This window comes from Dendropsophus ebraccatus, chromosome 11 (assembly GCF_027789765.1).
Source record: "Dendropsophus ebraccatus isolate aDenEbr1 chromosome 11, aDenEbr1.pat, whole genome shotgun sequence".
In the NCBI taxonomy this organism is placed as follows: domain Eukaryota; kingdom Metazoa; phylum Chordata; class Amphibia; order Anura; family Hylidae; genus Dendropsophus; species Dendropsophus ebraccatus.
In genome coordinates, this window is record NC_091464.1 from 59721489 (window position 1) to 59737375 (window position 15887).

Here is a 15887-nt window from a genome sequence, read left to right on the forward strand (position 1 = left end):
GACTTTGGGCCAAACTCAGGAGCAGAATTAAGCATCTTCCAGGTTTTCATCCTTTATCCCACTCCTGGATGTGGAAGCTGGAGCTTCCATTGGGGAGGGTACTAGGAACACTTTGAGTCGTGTGTTGGAATCTAGGGGGAGTAAGCTACCACTCAGGCCCCGTGACAAGTGTTGCAGCAGTACCACAACACCTATAGTTCCTACATTCAATGCTTGCAGCCCCCTGGGTTACCACAATAGTGTGCCAGACCAGGGACACTACACTCTCTTCCTACCTGGTACATAATATCCCATTACCACAAACAGATGTTCACCCCCTTAGTAAGATGTATATTTCAGGTTATTTAGGTTAATAAGAAGAGAAAGCACATGGAGTAAAGTCTTTTGGCTTTATTATCTCATTAATATTGAGGGCTGACATTTTCATTAGACGCGGTACACTCAGTAATCATCAGATAGGGGACGGCAGATAGAATCTATGAAGACATAAATACACATATTTGTCATCACATTGCGGTAACGACATCAATAACATAATTTGTTTCTTACTGTTAGATGAAAAATATACATATAAAAATCCAGTGCATGTGAACGAGGTGTTATACCCTGGAACGAAATGTTATTACAGTAATAAAGATTATATTATTATATTAAAGCTACACAAAAATGACTGGTGCGGTGTCTGGGGGGGAAGGACTAATAGACCGGGGAATGGTCGACCTTTATTCATAGCATGGTTCTATGGGAGTAGCAAACTGATGCTTGCTATTACAGAACAAAGCTCTAAGCACTTGGACACCTAGAACAATGACATTTTAAATGTACTGTGAAACCTTAATATGATCTTGAGGAATGGTACACAATCCCTTGAGGTACAAGAAAAATGACCCTGGGTGTCCTGTGTAACGACAGGAGTTGTGGATCCGCTGAACCACCGCTAGCAATGACGTAAGCTGCACTAGGGAGTCTAAGGGGCCACTGGTTTTCACCGGTGCCAATTGCAAGGTGGGCTGGGCTTGCTAGCAGAGGCGGGCGAGGTGCAGCTGGTGACATGTAGGCAGCAGGCAGGACTCACGGCTGGAAGCAGGGCTGGTACCATGAGCTGCAATCACTGTGCAGGAGCATTGGCGGCAGGAACCAAGGAAGAGCCGGGTTGACACGCTAGGAAGCATGCAGAGGCTCCAACAGAGGGGGTCAGGGAGGTGCAAGGATTTATAGGGGAGTGTTAGGTGCTGTAACCAATTAGGGACGTACTGTCCCTTTAAATCTGTGAAAGTCAGTGAAGGCACGATTTAAGAGGCGGGATGCGCACACCGGCCACTGTATGTGCAGGGGCCGAAGAAGCGGCGCTGGGCATGTGGGCTCCCGTGTCCGCAGGAGGAGAGGAGCCGGGAGAGCAGCCCTAACATCCTGTACATGCTTTATGTACAAAACCATTACCACTATTTTATATAATCACCTCGTAATTATTATTCATGTAATCAATGGAGCCGTCATAGAGGGGCATGGATTTCCTCCCACTGGGGGCGGGCCGGGCCGCCTCCAGTGCTTCAGCCTAATAGACCAGCACTGTATGCGGGAACTGAGCCACGGTTCAAAAAAAATTACCGCAGCACCGGCTTCCCCGTGCTGGCGCGGTTCTATTCATATGCAACACCCAAAGTACCTGATGGTCCTTTCACTTAAAAAAACTTTGTAAATCTGTTAGATGTTGGTGTTTTTGTGATTTTTCTGGTAAAGGTTGGTGTTATTATTGTCATTTTTAGTTTATAGTCACAATAAATGTGTATTTTTTCTTTATCTGGAGTCCAATGTGATTTGCACAGCTCAGAAAATTCCTGTCTCCATATCTGACCCCTGGTCTGGTCCATCGTGCTATACTTCATCCTTTAATATTGATGGCGGGGTCTATGTCAGGAAACTGATCCGGTATGTTATATAGGTCTGTTCTGTTGAATGTACATCACACGTGTGTGACATGTCTTATTGTTTTCAGTCGATTGTCCGTCCATTTCTGAGAAGGATCCTGCATGGAAAATAAAGATAAAAAAAAAGGTTTAAAAAAATAATCTATTGCTCCATAAAGGAAATAAAACTGCTTTTCTTTTAGTCTGTACAGCATTACACTTGTCAGGTTAAAATGTTGTGCTCCAGAGCTGCTCTTCCTACTTTACTGACTACAGTCAGCCATATTGAAGGCTACGGAGGGTTGTTTTTAGTCACTTAGCTACTCTGTAGTGTTCACTAAGCTTTATGCCACCTGGGTAAAGTAGTGTACCTCTGTCAGGTATCGCACAGAGACAGAGCTGCTGCTAAAGCTTACTCTAAGGCCTGGTCTGAGGGCCTTGGATTCCGTACAAGTCTTATCTCCCTAGCCATGTCAGGCTAGTGTCTAGAGGTGGTGAGGCCACAGTTAAGCGACAGAAGGGACTACCCTGTTTATGCTGGGGAACTACTCTCTCAGAAGCACTGCACAAGGTCTGCAGCAGGTACTCAAGAAGCATTGCACAGAGTCTTCAGGAGGTACTTTAACCGTGAGTTTATTCAGAACCCCACAAGATGTGTATACAGGAGACATGTGTATACAGCATACAGGAGACATGTGTATACAGCATACATTATATGTGAGAAAGGGGGCCATACAAGGAACTATATATATATACATATGTGGACCAGTGGGAGCAGTATCTGGGGTCACTATGTAGGGAGCATCATATGTGGCAGCATATGTGGGGTGGGGGTATAATAGGAGCAGTAAAAGAGGGGACCATAAGGAGCAGTATATGGGCGCGCCATAGGGAGCGGTGTATGGGGAAAATGGTGTCTTTCCAGGGGCGGATTAACTTTACCTTAGGACCCGGGCTGTTTACCAAGCCTGGACCCCCCCCACACACACCTCATTGTAACTTTGGCAGCACTAGCGCACTGTTCATAGTACAGGATAGATAATGTCATAATGCCCTGATATGTGCAAAATCGAGGTAAAAAAGCAGCGATTGTTTGCAAATCATGGCTACTGCCCAAAACGTACCTATTATAATCCGCTATTGGGTCTCTGAGGCTAACAGTGTTATTGGGTCTCTGAGGCTGGCACTATTAGTGGATCTCTCTATGACACCACCTCTGAGTCTACGGCTGGTACTAATATATGTGTGGTATATACACTTCTGTAGTGATAGGTGTGGGCGGGGGTGAACAGAAAAACCAAGAATCGGCCCTGTGTTTATTTATCTATCGACTATCTGTCTATCTATCTATCTATCTATCTATCTATCTATACAACTTTTTGGATTTGCATTTTGGATTGGTTGCTATGGTAACTGCTCCACTGCTCTTCTGCACAAGGTTTGATAAATTTCCCCCATTGTATGTATTATACCTATAGCCATGCCCCTACTATCTGCTTAACATTGTGCATTACAAAAAGCAATCGGGTAGGAGTGACAGCCACACTACAGACAATGCAAACCTCTCCACTATAATAGATGACACATTCTAAAACAAAACAGTCACTCTAGCACTATGATATTATAACCGGAAGACACTGAATATTTCGCCGATTCTGCAGTGAAGATCCATCTTATAGGATTTGGAAGCTGCAGCTGTTTATATTGGTGTGGAGGATGGATGGAAGGAATTATTTTTATATATGTTTGGCATAGACCGCCATTGTTCTGTTCTTCCTAAAATGATTGCAGTCAGGCAGATGAGAATAGCAGCAGGAAGGGAACATGAGGGGACAGAGGAAGTCAATAGATGTCGCAGAAGGATGGCATTACAAAGATAAGGGTTTATGATTACTGCAGAGTATCAGTCATAGATCGATCTATCTATCTATTATATATCTACTATCTATCTATCTATTATATATCTATTATATATCATCTATCTATCTATCTATCTATCTATGGGGAAGCTCTGCCCCCATTTCAGAATCTGTCTCCTGAGTGCCGGTAGAATGTAGGTTTTCTCCGATGGCATATGTCGGAGACCCACAGAGTCCACAGAAATTAAGTGCTCCATTGGTGCAATGTGACGAGGTGTAGAATTCTGTCTGAGGACAACAGAAGCTCAGGACAGCACATCGGCCTTGATGTTTTTCTGAAACTGATCAAGCAGGTCAAGCTTGACACCCTGTAGAAGATTGAACAGTTCCGTGATCAAGGGGTATTGATTCTTTAAAGTTATCCTGTGAAGGCCCCTATAGTTGATGCATGGCCAGAGGAAGCCATGTTTGTTTGCACCAAGAAGAACCATTACCAGCAGGAAAAGAGGATTTTCGAATAAAGGCTTTTTGTAAATTCTCCTTACTATAGGCCGACATAGCTTGTTTTTCATTTTTTGGCAAGTGGGTACACCCTTCCACGTGGAGGGCTGGTACCAGGCAGAAGGTCAATAGGACAATCATTAAGTCAATGAGGCGGAAGGGTTTTGCCCTGCCCTTTTCTGAAAAGACATCAGCGAAGTCCTTTTACATAGCAGATAAAGCTGGCAAAGGCTTAGAGGAGATCTGAGAAAAACTGGTTGGGCACGGAGCCTCAAAGCAGCGTGAATGGCAGACAGGGCCCCAATGAATTACCTTTTCCAAATTTCAGTCCAGCATGATGTTGCAACCTTAATAGACCCAGGAGAATAGTGGCGGAAGAATGAGACATAATGTAAAATATGACCTTTGCCGTAGAGAACTGTATAGACATGCTCAGTGGTTCCCCAGTGATTGAAGAAGATGACATTTTAAGTCCATTTCACAGGTTTTAAATGAAATTCAAGAGTAATCAGCAAACTGGATTAGCAAAGTCAGGCATGGAGAGGAGTTATTTACACCTAGAGAAGTCTCTCCTAAATTCACTAGGTGTAGAAGTTTTTCAGATGCTGTGGACGTAGAGGACAGTTCAAGCCGAAGTGCTCCGGGCTGGCCCAATACAGGCATAGATTCTACTCTCGACGTCTGGACCTTTCAGTCAAATCCTTGTCCATCTGCATGGGTTCCACAGTGCGAGGCTGTGGTTGTGGAGAAGGAGCCACTAAAACTTGGGAGCAGGGTGAAATGAATGGCTTAGACAAACCGTTTTGCATTCCTGGTGGAGCTCCTCCTCTCTCTATGAAAAATGGACATCAATACAAGTAGCTAGATGAATCAAGTCCAACAGGGATGAAGGAAGATCACAGCTGTATAGAACATCCTTCACCCGGCTGGCAAGGCCCTTATTGAAGGTGGCAACTAGCACAGTATTATTACAATCAAGTTCTATGGCCACAATACAAAACTGGACTGCATTATCCCCCATTGAGGAGTTCTCTTAATGCAAATTCATGTCTTTGAGGATAAGGCCCATGCAGTTTCTTCAAAGACCGATTAGAATTCAGACAGGAAGGCCTGGAGGTTAGCAGTAATGGGATCATCACAGTCCCAGAGAGGAGTGGCCCAGGCCAAGGCCCTGCCGGAGAGAGGACTTGGGACAAAAGCCACCTGAGAGTGTTGAGTCGAATGGAGTCTCCATGGAGGAGAAGATGGGGGTGGTAGTTGCAGCTGCATTAGGAGCTGTTGAGCGATCTGCTGTGTGAACACCTGGGAGACATCAGAGACGTCAGGCACCTTGGAGGGATCCATGGCCGGATATTACTGTTACGGTTTAGGATAGTGGATTGGCTTACCCTCCACAACAGATGGTGTAAGCCGCACCAAGGAGCAACGTCTAAGGGGCAACTGGTCTTCACCAGAGTCTGCCGCATCCCAATTCATCAGAAGTGAAGATCATCCAGCCATTCTGTGACACAGGAAACACTGGAAAAGGCATATATATATATATATATATATATATATATATATATATATATATATATATATATATATATATCAGTATACCAGTCCCCCATTAGTATAGGAGTGCACTGCTTTAAATCTAACAGAGCTGTCGAATGCACATCCTAGGAGGTGGGGACACATGCGCCGGCCCGAGGAAGAAGAGCAGGGAGCATGGACGCATGAGAAAGGGATGGTTTGCCAAGGACACACAGAGGAAAAGTGGAGGCACGAGTGCTCCCGTGGTTGGGGCTGCAGGTGTAGCCAGGGATACGGGCAACTGTGACAGAAATATAGCTCACCAAAAAGCCAGTTTCTCAGAGTCAAACGTATTCTAGATGATGATGCCATATTGGATGATGTGTTAGGTAAGACATCTAATAACTTTCTAAAAAGAGGATACGTTAACTCTCTGGTGTGTCAGAATCAGACTGATGATGTCCGTACTATAACCCGTTATGACCTTTTAGTCCCACAGAGACAAAGAGAGAATTCCATTTGTCTCCACACATTGCTCTGTGAGCCCTAAATTTTTAAGAAGCATTGGCTGGTCATTAAAAATAGTCCCCCTCAGACAGAGGAATTCCAAAGTCCTCTGCTGATGTCATATAGAAAAGCCAAGAATCTAAGGGATCCATCGTTTAGTTCTGAAGTAACCAATGTGTCTAATATAGGCTCTACCTTCCTAGGCTCACGTACTGTGGGATCATACTTTTGCCTGGAGAGCTTTTAACCCTTTAAGGACGGAGCCTTTTTTTGCTCTCTCATTTTCTCCTTGTGTTTAAAAAACCCCATAGCGCTTGCATTATTTCACCTACAGACCCATATGAGCCCTTATTATTTGTGACACTAATTGTAGTTTGCATTGACTGACTTAATTTTTCCATAAAATATGCTGCACAACCAGAAAAAAAAATTGTTTGTGCAGTGAAATTGAAAAAAAGGCATTTTCTTTTTTTATTGGGGGGGGGGGGGTTGTGTTGACACTGTCCGCCCCATCGTTAAACTAACATGTTATTTATGTTCCTTAAAGGACAACGCCTATGAAAAACTTTTTCCCAGTAATTAAAGCACATTACAAAGTTATATAACTATGTAATGTGCTTCAATCACCTATCTGCCCCTTCCCTATCTTTTCCCCCCTCAACCCCCCACCAGTAAGTGCAGGGAACTCACACAGACCTAATTACTGTTGTCACCAGGCTCTTATCTCAGCTCATTCTTGTGATGATGAGTCATCAGCACGAAGGCTGCTCTAGCTCCTGTTACACCAGCCTCCCCTGCCTTGTCAGGTGACTCTGCTTGCTCAGCTCCGAGTCATGTCACTTGCTTATCTTCCCTCCTTGACTGACTCCCAGCACATTGCCAGCTACAGGACCCCCCTCCTGCTGCCGAGTGGACTCAGTGAGTGAAGGTGTCACTTGTTTATCTTCCCTCCGTGACTGACTCCCGGTAGATGAGCTGCACAGACCCCGTCTTATCTCTCTCCTGCTGCCCTGACCTAATTAGGGACGGCCATCCTGCGAAGTGAAAGTATGTGTGTGCAGCTTCAGTGCAGGGGCTGACAACCTGTGAGATTATATAGCAGCCTGATTGAAGAGAGAGAGAGAGAGAGGGGGGGGTCATGTTTAGTGTATGATGGGAGTTGAAGTGAATGGAGGGGCAGGCACTTGCAACGTCACAGCAGCCAAAGTGCATCATGGGAAGCTGAAACCAGGAAGTAAGGAAGAAATGAAGACCAAGAATGGAAATCAGGGGGTATGCAGACGGTGGGAAATTCAAACAGTAACAGATCAGGAGGGATGATAAGTAAAAAAACTATGTTTCTGATTGTTTTTGTTTTTTTTTCTTAGCACGGGAGTTGTCCTTTAAATCGGTACTATTACAACGATATGTAACTTGTACAACTTTTGTTTTATTTGATGGCTTTTAAAAAATTAAAATCTTTAAGAAAGATTGCTCTACTCCCATCCTTATAGCACTTTTATTTTTTGGTCTATGGGGCTGTGTGAGGTGTCATTTTTTGCGCCATGATGTGTTCTTTCTATTGGTACCTTGATACCTGCATATATGGGACTTTTGGACAGCTTTTTATTACAATTTTTTGGGATTTGATGTGCCCAAAAATCATTAATTTTGCACTTAAGCAGTTTTTTGCACTTACTCCGTCTGCCGCCCGAGATTGGGAATGTGATAATTTAATATTTTGGGCAATTATGCACGCGGTGATATCAAATATGTATGTTTATTTATTTATTTTCATTTATAAATATGAAAAGGAGGGTGATTCAGACTTTTATTAGGGGAGGGGATTTCTTATTGATGAAAAAACCTTTTAGTAGTTTTTTTAACTTTAACTTTTAGTCCCCCTGGGGGACTTTTATTATTAGTGCAGTGATCTCTCATAGAGATCACTGCAGTGTACTTACAATACACTGAGATCAATAAGATCAGTGTTAGATTGCTTAGGGCTGCTATTGCCGAGCCGTGACGGGTAAGCAGAAGGGATTGCACCTCCGCGATCGCATTGCGGGGGGGGGAAGGGATCCCCACTAGACACCAGCGAAGGGGCTGCAACTATATTTAGATGCAGCTGTCAGCTTTGACAGCTGCATCTAATTAGCTAGTTCGCCGGACACCGAGATCGGCCGCGGCAGCTAATGCGTGCGGTTCCTGGCTGTACAAAACAGCCGGGTGCTGCGCGCTGAAGAGAGGGACATACAGGACATACAGCAGCTGATAAGTACTGGAAGACTTGAGATTTTTAAATACAAGTAAATTAAAAATCTATATAACTTTCTGACACCAGTTAATTTGAAAGAAAAAGGTTTTTGCTGCATAATTCCTTTAATTGCAGGTTCATGCATAAAGACACCAACTTTGTGCATCCGGATATGAGTAAATCTTATCAAACGGTACTTGACCTGTAACTCTGTATTTGTGGTATATGCCTTATAGTATCCTTGCAACTTTCTCTATGAAACTACATACAATGCCAAAACAAGATTAACCCTTTCCCGCACTAGGACGTAACTGTACGTCCTAGCGCGGGTGGGGGTGTTCGGAGCGGGGCCGCGCGGCGACCCTGCTCTGAACCGCCGTGGTCCCGGGTGCCGCATGTAGCCTGGGGCCGCGGCTATTACCTGTGTCCGCTAATTAAGTCTTCAGATGCAGCTGTCAAAGTTGACAGCTGCATCTGAAGACTTCAGAGCAGCTCTTCCCTGGTGTCTAGTGGGGAGATTGCTCCCCCGTGACGTTGTCACGGAGGAGCGATCTCCGTGACTGATGCCGGCCGGGGTCTCCGCCAAGATGGCGCTGATCCCAGCTCGGCATTCGGTTACTTCCGGCTGCAGCAGCCGGAAGCAAACGAGTGCCGATCTCATCGATCTATGCTGCATATCTATGCAGCATAGATCTGATTGAGAGATCAGTGCACTTATACTAGAAGTCCCCCAGGGGGGCTTCTAGTATAAGTGAAAAAGTAAAAAATAAAGTGTCATTATTAATAAAAAGCCCCCTCCCCTAATAAAAGTCAAAATCACCCCCCTTTTCCCATTTTATAAATAAAAATAAATAAATAAACATGTTTGGTATTGCCGCATGCGTAATTGCCTAAACTATTAATTTATCACAATCCCGATCTCGTACGGTAAACGGCGTAAGCGCCAAAAAATCCCAAAGTGCAAAATTGCGCATTTTTGGTAGCATCAAGTCCAGAAAAATTGTAATAAAAAGCGATCAAAAAGTCGTATATGCGCAATCAAGCTACCGATAGAAAGAACACATCATGGCGCAAAAAGTGACACCTCACACAGCCCCATAGACCTAAGGATAAAAGCGCTATAAGCCTGGGAATGGAGCGATTTTAAGGAACATACATTTGTTAACAATGGTTTGAATTTTTTACAGGCCATCAGATACAATAAAAGTTATACATATCATTGTAATCGTAATGACTTGAGGAACATACATAACATGTCAGTTTTTCCATAGGAGACACAGCGTAAAAACGAAGCCCCCCCCAAAGAAAAAGATATATTATTTTTTTTATTTCACCACGCATATAATTTTTTTCTGATTTCGCAGCATATTTAATGCAAAAATTCAGCCTGTCATTGTAAAGTACAATTAGTGATGCAAAAAATAAGGGCTCATGTGGGTCTGTAGGTGTAAAAATGCAAGTGCTATGGCCTATTAAGGACAAGGAGGAAAAAACGAAAACGCAGAAAAGAAAATTAGCCTGGTCTGGAAGGGGTTAAATCAATGCAGATACACTATACACATGAATGGATCTTTAGTCTCAAAACATTAAAACCTAATGGAGTAAATACAAGATACTCCCTAAATACAGCAATAACACTTACCATGTTCTGTTGGGTTGTGGTGGGGGTTCTTCCTTGATTGTGTCTCGGGTATTGGTTCTTTTCCTGTCAGAGAATGTGGGCATGAATACACTTGCTATATATATATATATATATATATCATTCCTAATAGTGATTTCTTCTACCTTAGATTCAAAGTATTCAAGCTACTGGTGGAGGCAAAAGATTGGAAATGATCTCTTTGAAGAGTCAACCTCTGTTTGTTGTAAAGACCAGGACTATATTCAGACCGATGTTGCTGACGTGTGGTATGTCCATTTTATTTATTTACAGTTATCAAAAATAATTTTATTAGGTTTACACATTGTTATATTTTTTTGTTTTACTTGCCATAGTTGGTGCACATGGTCCGGAGGAGTGTTACATTAGGCTTGTTGCTACACCCAACCACCACAGATTTAAGATCTGTTCCAGTCCTTGCTAGGCAGTGAGGTTAGATATGGACTTAGCCTATTGGGCCTTGAGGAGGAGCCTATACACGGACTCACTTCAGGTGCCTGTGTGCTGATATGTAGGCCAGTACAATTGTAATATGAATGCTTAAAGGGGTTGTCCGGCGCTAAAAAATTATTCACAGAATAACACACATTACAAAGTTATACAACTTTGTAATGTATGTTATGTCTGTGAATGGCCCCCTTCCCCGTGTCCCACCACCCCCACCCGTGTACCCGGAAGTGTGGTGCGCTATACATACCTGTCACGTGCCGACCACGGTCTCCGATCCTCAGCAGTGACGTCTTCTTCAGGCGGCCAGCGGATCTTCCCGAGTGCTGGCCGCCCTCTGCAGCGTCATCCGAAGCTCAGACGCGATTGGCTGAGCATAACTGTGCTCAGCCAATCGCAGCTGAGCAGCTGATGACGTGGCCTGAGCTTCGGATGACGCTGCAGAGGGCGGCCAGCACTCGGGAAGATCCGCTGGCTGCCCGAAGAAGACGTCACTGCTGAGGATCGGAGACCGTGGTCGGCACATGTCAGGTATGTATATCGCACCACACTTCCGGGTACACGGGTGGGGGTGGTGGGACACGGGAAGGGGGCCATTCACAGACATAACATACATTACAAAGTTGTATAACTTTGTAATGTGTGTTATTCTGTGAATAATTTTTTAGCGCCGGACAACCCCTTTAATACCTCAGATTTCCCTTGACCATTTTGATTAAGCTATGACTTGCTATGGTTTCCCCTGTCTGGTATATGCAATGTGTCAATTACACAACATCCACCACAGCAAGGATTACATCCTATGCATTCTCTTGTTGTTGTCCCACCTTCATATGCTGTGATCGGGCTGCTGCTACATAGTCCTTCCTCTTTACACATCAGCAATAGATCAGTGTCCTGCGCATTGCCTACTGGTTATCAATACATGCATATATCTCCTAATGTGTTACTGTCCAATCATACAGCTCCTTTAGGGGTATTTATTCTGTGTTAGAACTAGTTTGAGGGAGATTAATCGAAGTGCTTAGTCAAGAGAGTGTACAGAAGAGAGTTCCTAATGAGTAGCGCTTTCCAGGGCCTGGCCTGGAGACCAGGACCCACTTGTATAGACATTATATGAAAGACTATTCCTATTTCTTCAGCACCTCAATCCTAGCCATTTCAGGCTAGTGGCTTCTACAATGAGGCTGCAATAGGCCGGGAAAACAGGAATCCTAACCACGCTGGGGGGCTATTGTCTTGTCTTCTGAAAGTGTGCAAAAGTCTGCAAAAAGTACTACAAGAGCCAGCAGTTAGGTAACAGAAATTAAAGCCAAGATGACTGCTGCAGCGTGCTAGGTTTTCTTAGAGCATGGGTCTCGAACTCGCGGACGGCGAGCCAACTGCGGCCCTCGGGACACTAGTTTGCGGCCCCCACCTCAACGGTAAGTTTACTGTAAGTGCGGCCCGGGGGCGCTCCGGCAGAGAGGTGCACTGCACATGTAATTACAAATAGAAGATAGATGTGCCGTGTTATTGCCAGAGCGCCCCCTCCCCCGCCCTCCTCCCGCAGTGCTCAGCTCCAGCGCCGGAGTGTGTGGGGGAGGGCTGGGAGTGATAGTTCTGTGTGTGGGGAGGGCTGGGACTGATAGTTCTGTGGGGGGGGGGGGGGGAGTTCTGTGGGGTGGGAGGGCTTGGAGTGATAATTCTGTGTGTGGAGGAGAGCTGGGAGTTATAGTTCTGTGTGTGGAGGAGGACTGGGAGTAATAGTTTTGTGGGGGGGCTGGGAGTGATAGTTCTGTGGGAGGGGGAGGGCTGGGAGTGATAGTTCTGTGGGAGGGGGAGGGCTGGGAGTGATAGTTCTGTGTGTGTGGAGGGCTGGGAGTGATAGTTCTGTTGGGGGGGCTGGGAGTGATAGTTCTGTGTGTGGGGAGGGCTGGGAGTGATAGTTCTGTGGGGGGAGGGCTGGGAGTGATACTTCTGTGTGGAGGAGGGCTGGGAGTGATAGTTCTGTGTGTGGAGGAGGGCTGGGAGTGATAGTTCTGTGGGGGGGCTGGGAGTGATAGTTCTGTGGTAGGGGGAGGGCTGGGAGTGATAGTTCTGTGGGAGGGGAGGGCTGGGAGTGATAGTTCTGTGGTAGGGGGAGGGCTGGGAGTGATAGTTCTGGGGGGGGAGGGCTGGGAGTGATAGTTCTGTGTGGGGGAGGGCTGGGAGTGATAGTTCTGAGTATGGGGAAGGGCTAGGGGTTTTAACAGATGAAAAAATAAAAACATTTGATGACATTGGAATGTTTTTGTAAGAGCTTTTCTTGTGGAAAACCTAATGCGGCCCAGCCTCACCCAGACTCTACCTCCAGCGGCCCCCGGTTAAATTGAGTTTGAGACCCCTGTCTTAGAGGGTCTTTCCTGATATCTAGCTTAACCCACTAGGTGGGGCCTGTGTTCCTGGATCTGTGTCACTTGGTGCCCTTGGAACAGAAAAAAAGGAAAAATTGGCCGCACATCTATGACTATTCACACTGCAGGTTGCACGCTGCTCGTGGCTTAAGTACAGACAAAAAAAACAGAAGGTGCAGCAACAACCCACAGGTGCAAGGGCTTACCGTATATACTCCTCCCATCGTACACGCGGTAAACACCTGCTCTGTAGATATTGAAAAATGAGGATCTTAGCAAACTATTTGATCAAACAGAGTGTACCATGTCGTTAAGGCGTCCTCGAGACATGGTCCCTACTCTAGCATTTTCACACTAGCAATGGCCTCTCCTGGGCTGAATAAGCCTACAACTGGGCAGATAGGAGCCAAATGATCTCTTTTATAGCACCGTTGGGACATGGGTGGAGTGCAGGCCAACAGGAGGCAGCCACACCCCCCACATTCAACATAAAAAAAAGGAAAAATTGGCCGCACATCTATGACTCTATTCACATTGCAGGTGCAAGGGCCTACCGTATATACTCCTCCCAGCGTACACACGGTAAACACCTGCTCTGTAGATATGTGGGGTGTGTGCTCTGTTGAATGTGGGGGGGGTGGCTACCTCCTGTTGGCCTGCACTCCACCCATGTCCCAAGGGTGCTTTAAAAGAGATCATTGGCTCCTATCTGCCCAATTGTAGGCTTATTCAGCCCAGGAGAGGCCATTGCTAGTGTGAAAATGCTAGAGTAGGGACCATGTCTTAAGGACGTCTTAACGTGGCGACATGGTACACTCTGTTTGATCAAATAGTTTGCCCACCTTGACAAGTGCCTAAGTGGTACACTAACTTCTGCCCAGGCTAACACCACCTGTCTGTCTATCTATTTATCTATCTTCTCTCTATCTACTTATATCCATCTATCTATATCCATTTGACTGGGGGGTAGCATATCATATTGGTAAACCTAGTCTTACCTTGATGCTAAAATTGGTTGAGGTAGATAAATCATCATAGTTAACCGAGTTGCTACCACTATAGGAGCCATAACCTAGGGAAGATACAAAGGACACATATTTCATTAAATCAGAAATATTCACATTTATTACAAAAGGGTTAGTAATCGCTGGTCTGCTGGATACATGGCTCTACACAGCTACATCATCGAGCAGCCCTTGCTCTTGAATTTTTTTACATGTTAAAAGACTGCGATCAGTGAGCGAGTAAAGTAAAGTGGTGATGAAGTAGTGATAGAGTTTCGCCACTAGATGTTGCTATCACAGATGTTTGTACACAGATGCTGCACGGCTGAAGTATGGAAAGGGTTATTGTTTGTGTGTCACATGGATCTGTGAACCTATAGGAGTCTCTTCTTCTTCTGTCCTATCATCTCTCACTTTACATCTTCTTACGCACTCTTCACCCACTCACAGCGCCTCTTAAATACGCTGGAGATAGGAAGTCACATGGGTGACAGGAAGTGTAGGTCTTTCGTGTTTTACGTTGTAGGGGAAGAACACAAGCTAAAATGCTCCCTACAGTGGTCCCTTTGGGCCCTGGCCCTCAACCAGGTCCCCTCACGCTAAAGGGTCAGTCTTAGTCAGGTCCCCGTATGGGTAGGAAGCAAGACAAGACACAGCTAACAGTTTCTCCTAAGTTTACTCTACACAACACTGTGCAGTGTAAAACTCCTACAGGAGAGGACAAGTCAGAGATCGTCTCGGCCCACGCCGTGGACTAGGAGAATCACAGCAGGAAAGTATCCACAGACAGCAAAAAGCTAGGAACTGATCCAGATAGAGCAAAGTTGCTAAGAGCCTAGGAACTCTATCTTGCAGCGTGGTTATCAGCAGGGAACCTTCAGCATTTTGCTCATACCAGATAACAGGGTCTGGGGCTTGTGTCAACCTCATAGGACGGGTTACCTGACACTGGTGGGCAAAAGGTGGTGCAAAGACCCAAAGGTCAAAACACAGGCACAAGTATTCTCTTCTTCTTCTAAAGTATTCTTTTATCTCATCCTCCAACATCTCGGAAGAGCACAGTACTACTTGGGTCGGGACTCTCATGACATCCTCCTCTCTGCTCCTCTGATTCTTTGTATCTCTCAGCATGCTACTCAGTCAGCACGACTATACTCTCCACTATACTCCTATCACAGAACTGCATCCTGTTTTACCAAGGGTGCTACCGAGTGTATTATCAAGTGTATTAGCAAGTGTTTTATCAAGAAAAACCTAGCCTGTCAATACACAGCTGCATACTCTGCTGTACACCAGAAGTTTCAAAGTAAACAAGACTCTGTGATTCTTTGCCCCACACCAAAACTGTGTACACTACATCCTTGAGACATTTCCCCTTTCTGTGGGTGGCAGTACCGATAGTCCAGGAGGGTCACTACACCACTCCGGCCCACCATGATAACAACCCATGGGACCCTGTAGCAACCCGGCAGGTCACTGACCACAGGGGAACAAGGTGTAACCGACCCTTTAAATTAAAAGCAGGTGGGCCACCATACCTGTGTGCCCAACCGGCACTGGCATCACGACACATCTCAGGGTCTGGCTACATCTCGGCAAACCACGACCGAAGTGGTGTCACACCTCAAAATCTAGCAAGTAATCGGCTGTTCCTCCGCCATAACACCTCTGGAGGTCACCACAATCAGCTCAACTTACTTTGCTGTAGTGACACAGGCTCGGGTGTATATGCATAGTTTTTTTCTCCAAGGCTGGTTTTGTTAACAGTGCTGAGATTATTGTTGTCCTTCATATCTGGGGCCTTCCTAGTTAAAAAAAAAAAAAAAAAAATGGTAGTAATGATGCCCCTTTTAATTTTATAGATACAATATGATTT

General features: G+C 45.3%; 1 protein-coding gene and 1 long non-coding RNA gene across 2 annotated transcripts in view; both read right to left on the reverse strand.

Annotated features, from left to right (window-relative positions):
* Positions 1–375: 375 nt before the first annotated feature.
* On the reverse strand, positions 376–10238 carry LOC138767563 (uncharacterized). Its single transcript, XR_011358814.1, has 2 exons — positions 10168–10238; positions 376–2026 (listed from the first exon to the last, which is right to left on the reverse strand). It is a non-coding gene; the product is annotated as an uncharacterized lncRNA (long non-coding RNA).
* A 2971-nt stretch (positions 10239–13209) lies between these two features.
* The window catches only part of IGSF5 (immunoglobulin superfamily member 5), a 41128-nt gene continuing 38450 nt past the window's right edge, over positions 13210–15887 (reverse strand). The window contains exons 7-9 of the mRNA XM_069944916.1: positions 15710–15816; positions 14006–14079; positions 13210–13254 (exon numbers count right to left, since the gene is read on the reverse strand). Coding sequence (XP_069801017.1) covers positions 13210–13254; positions 14006–14079; positions 15710–15816 — 226 coding nt within the window. The remainder of the gene's footprint in view (positions 13255–14005; positions 14080–15709; positions 15817–15887) is intronic.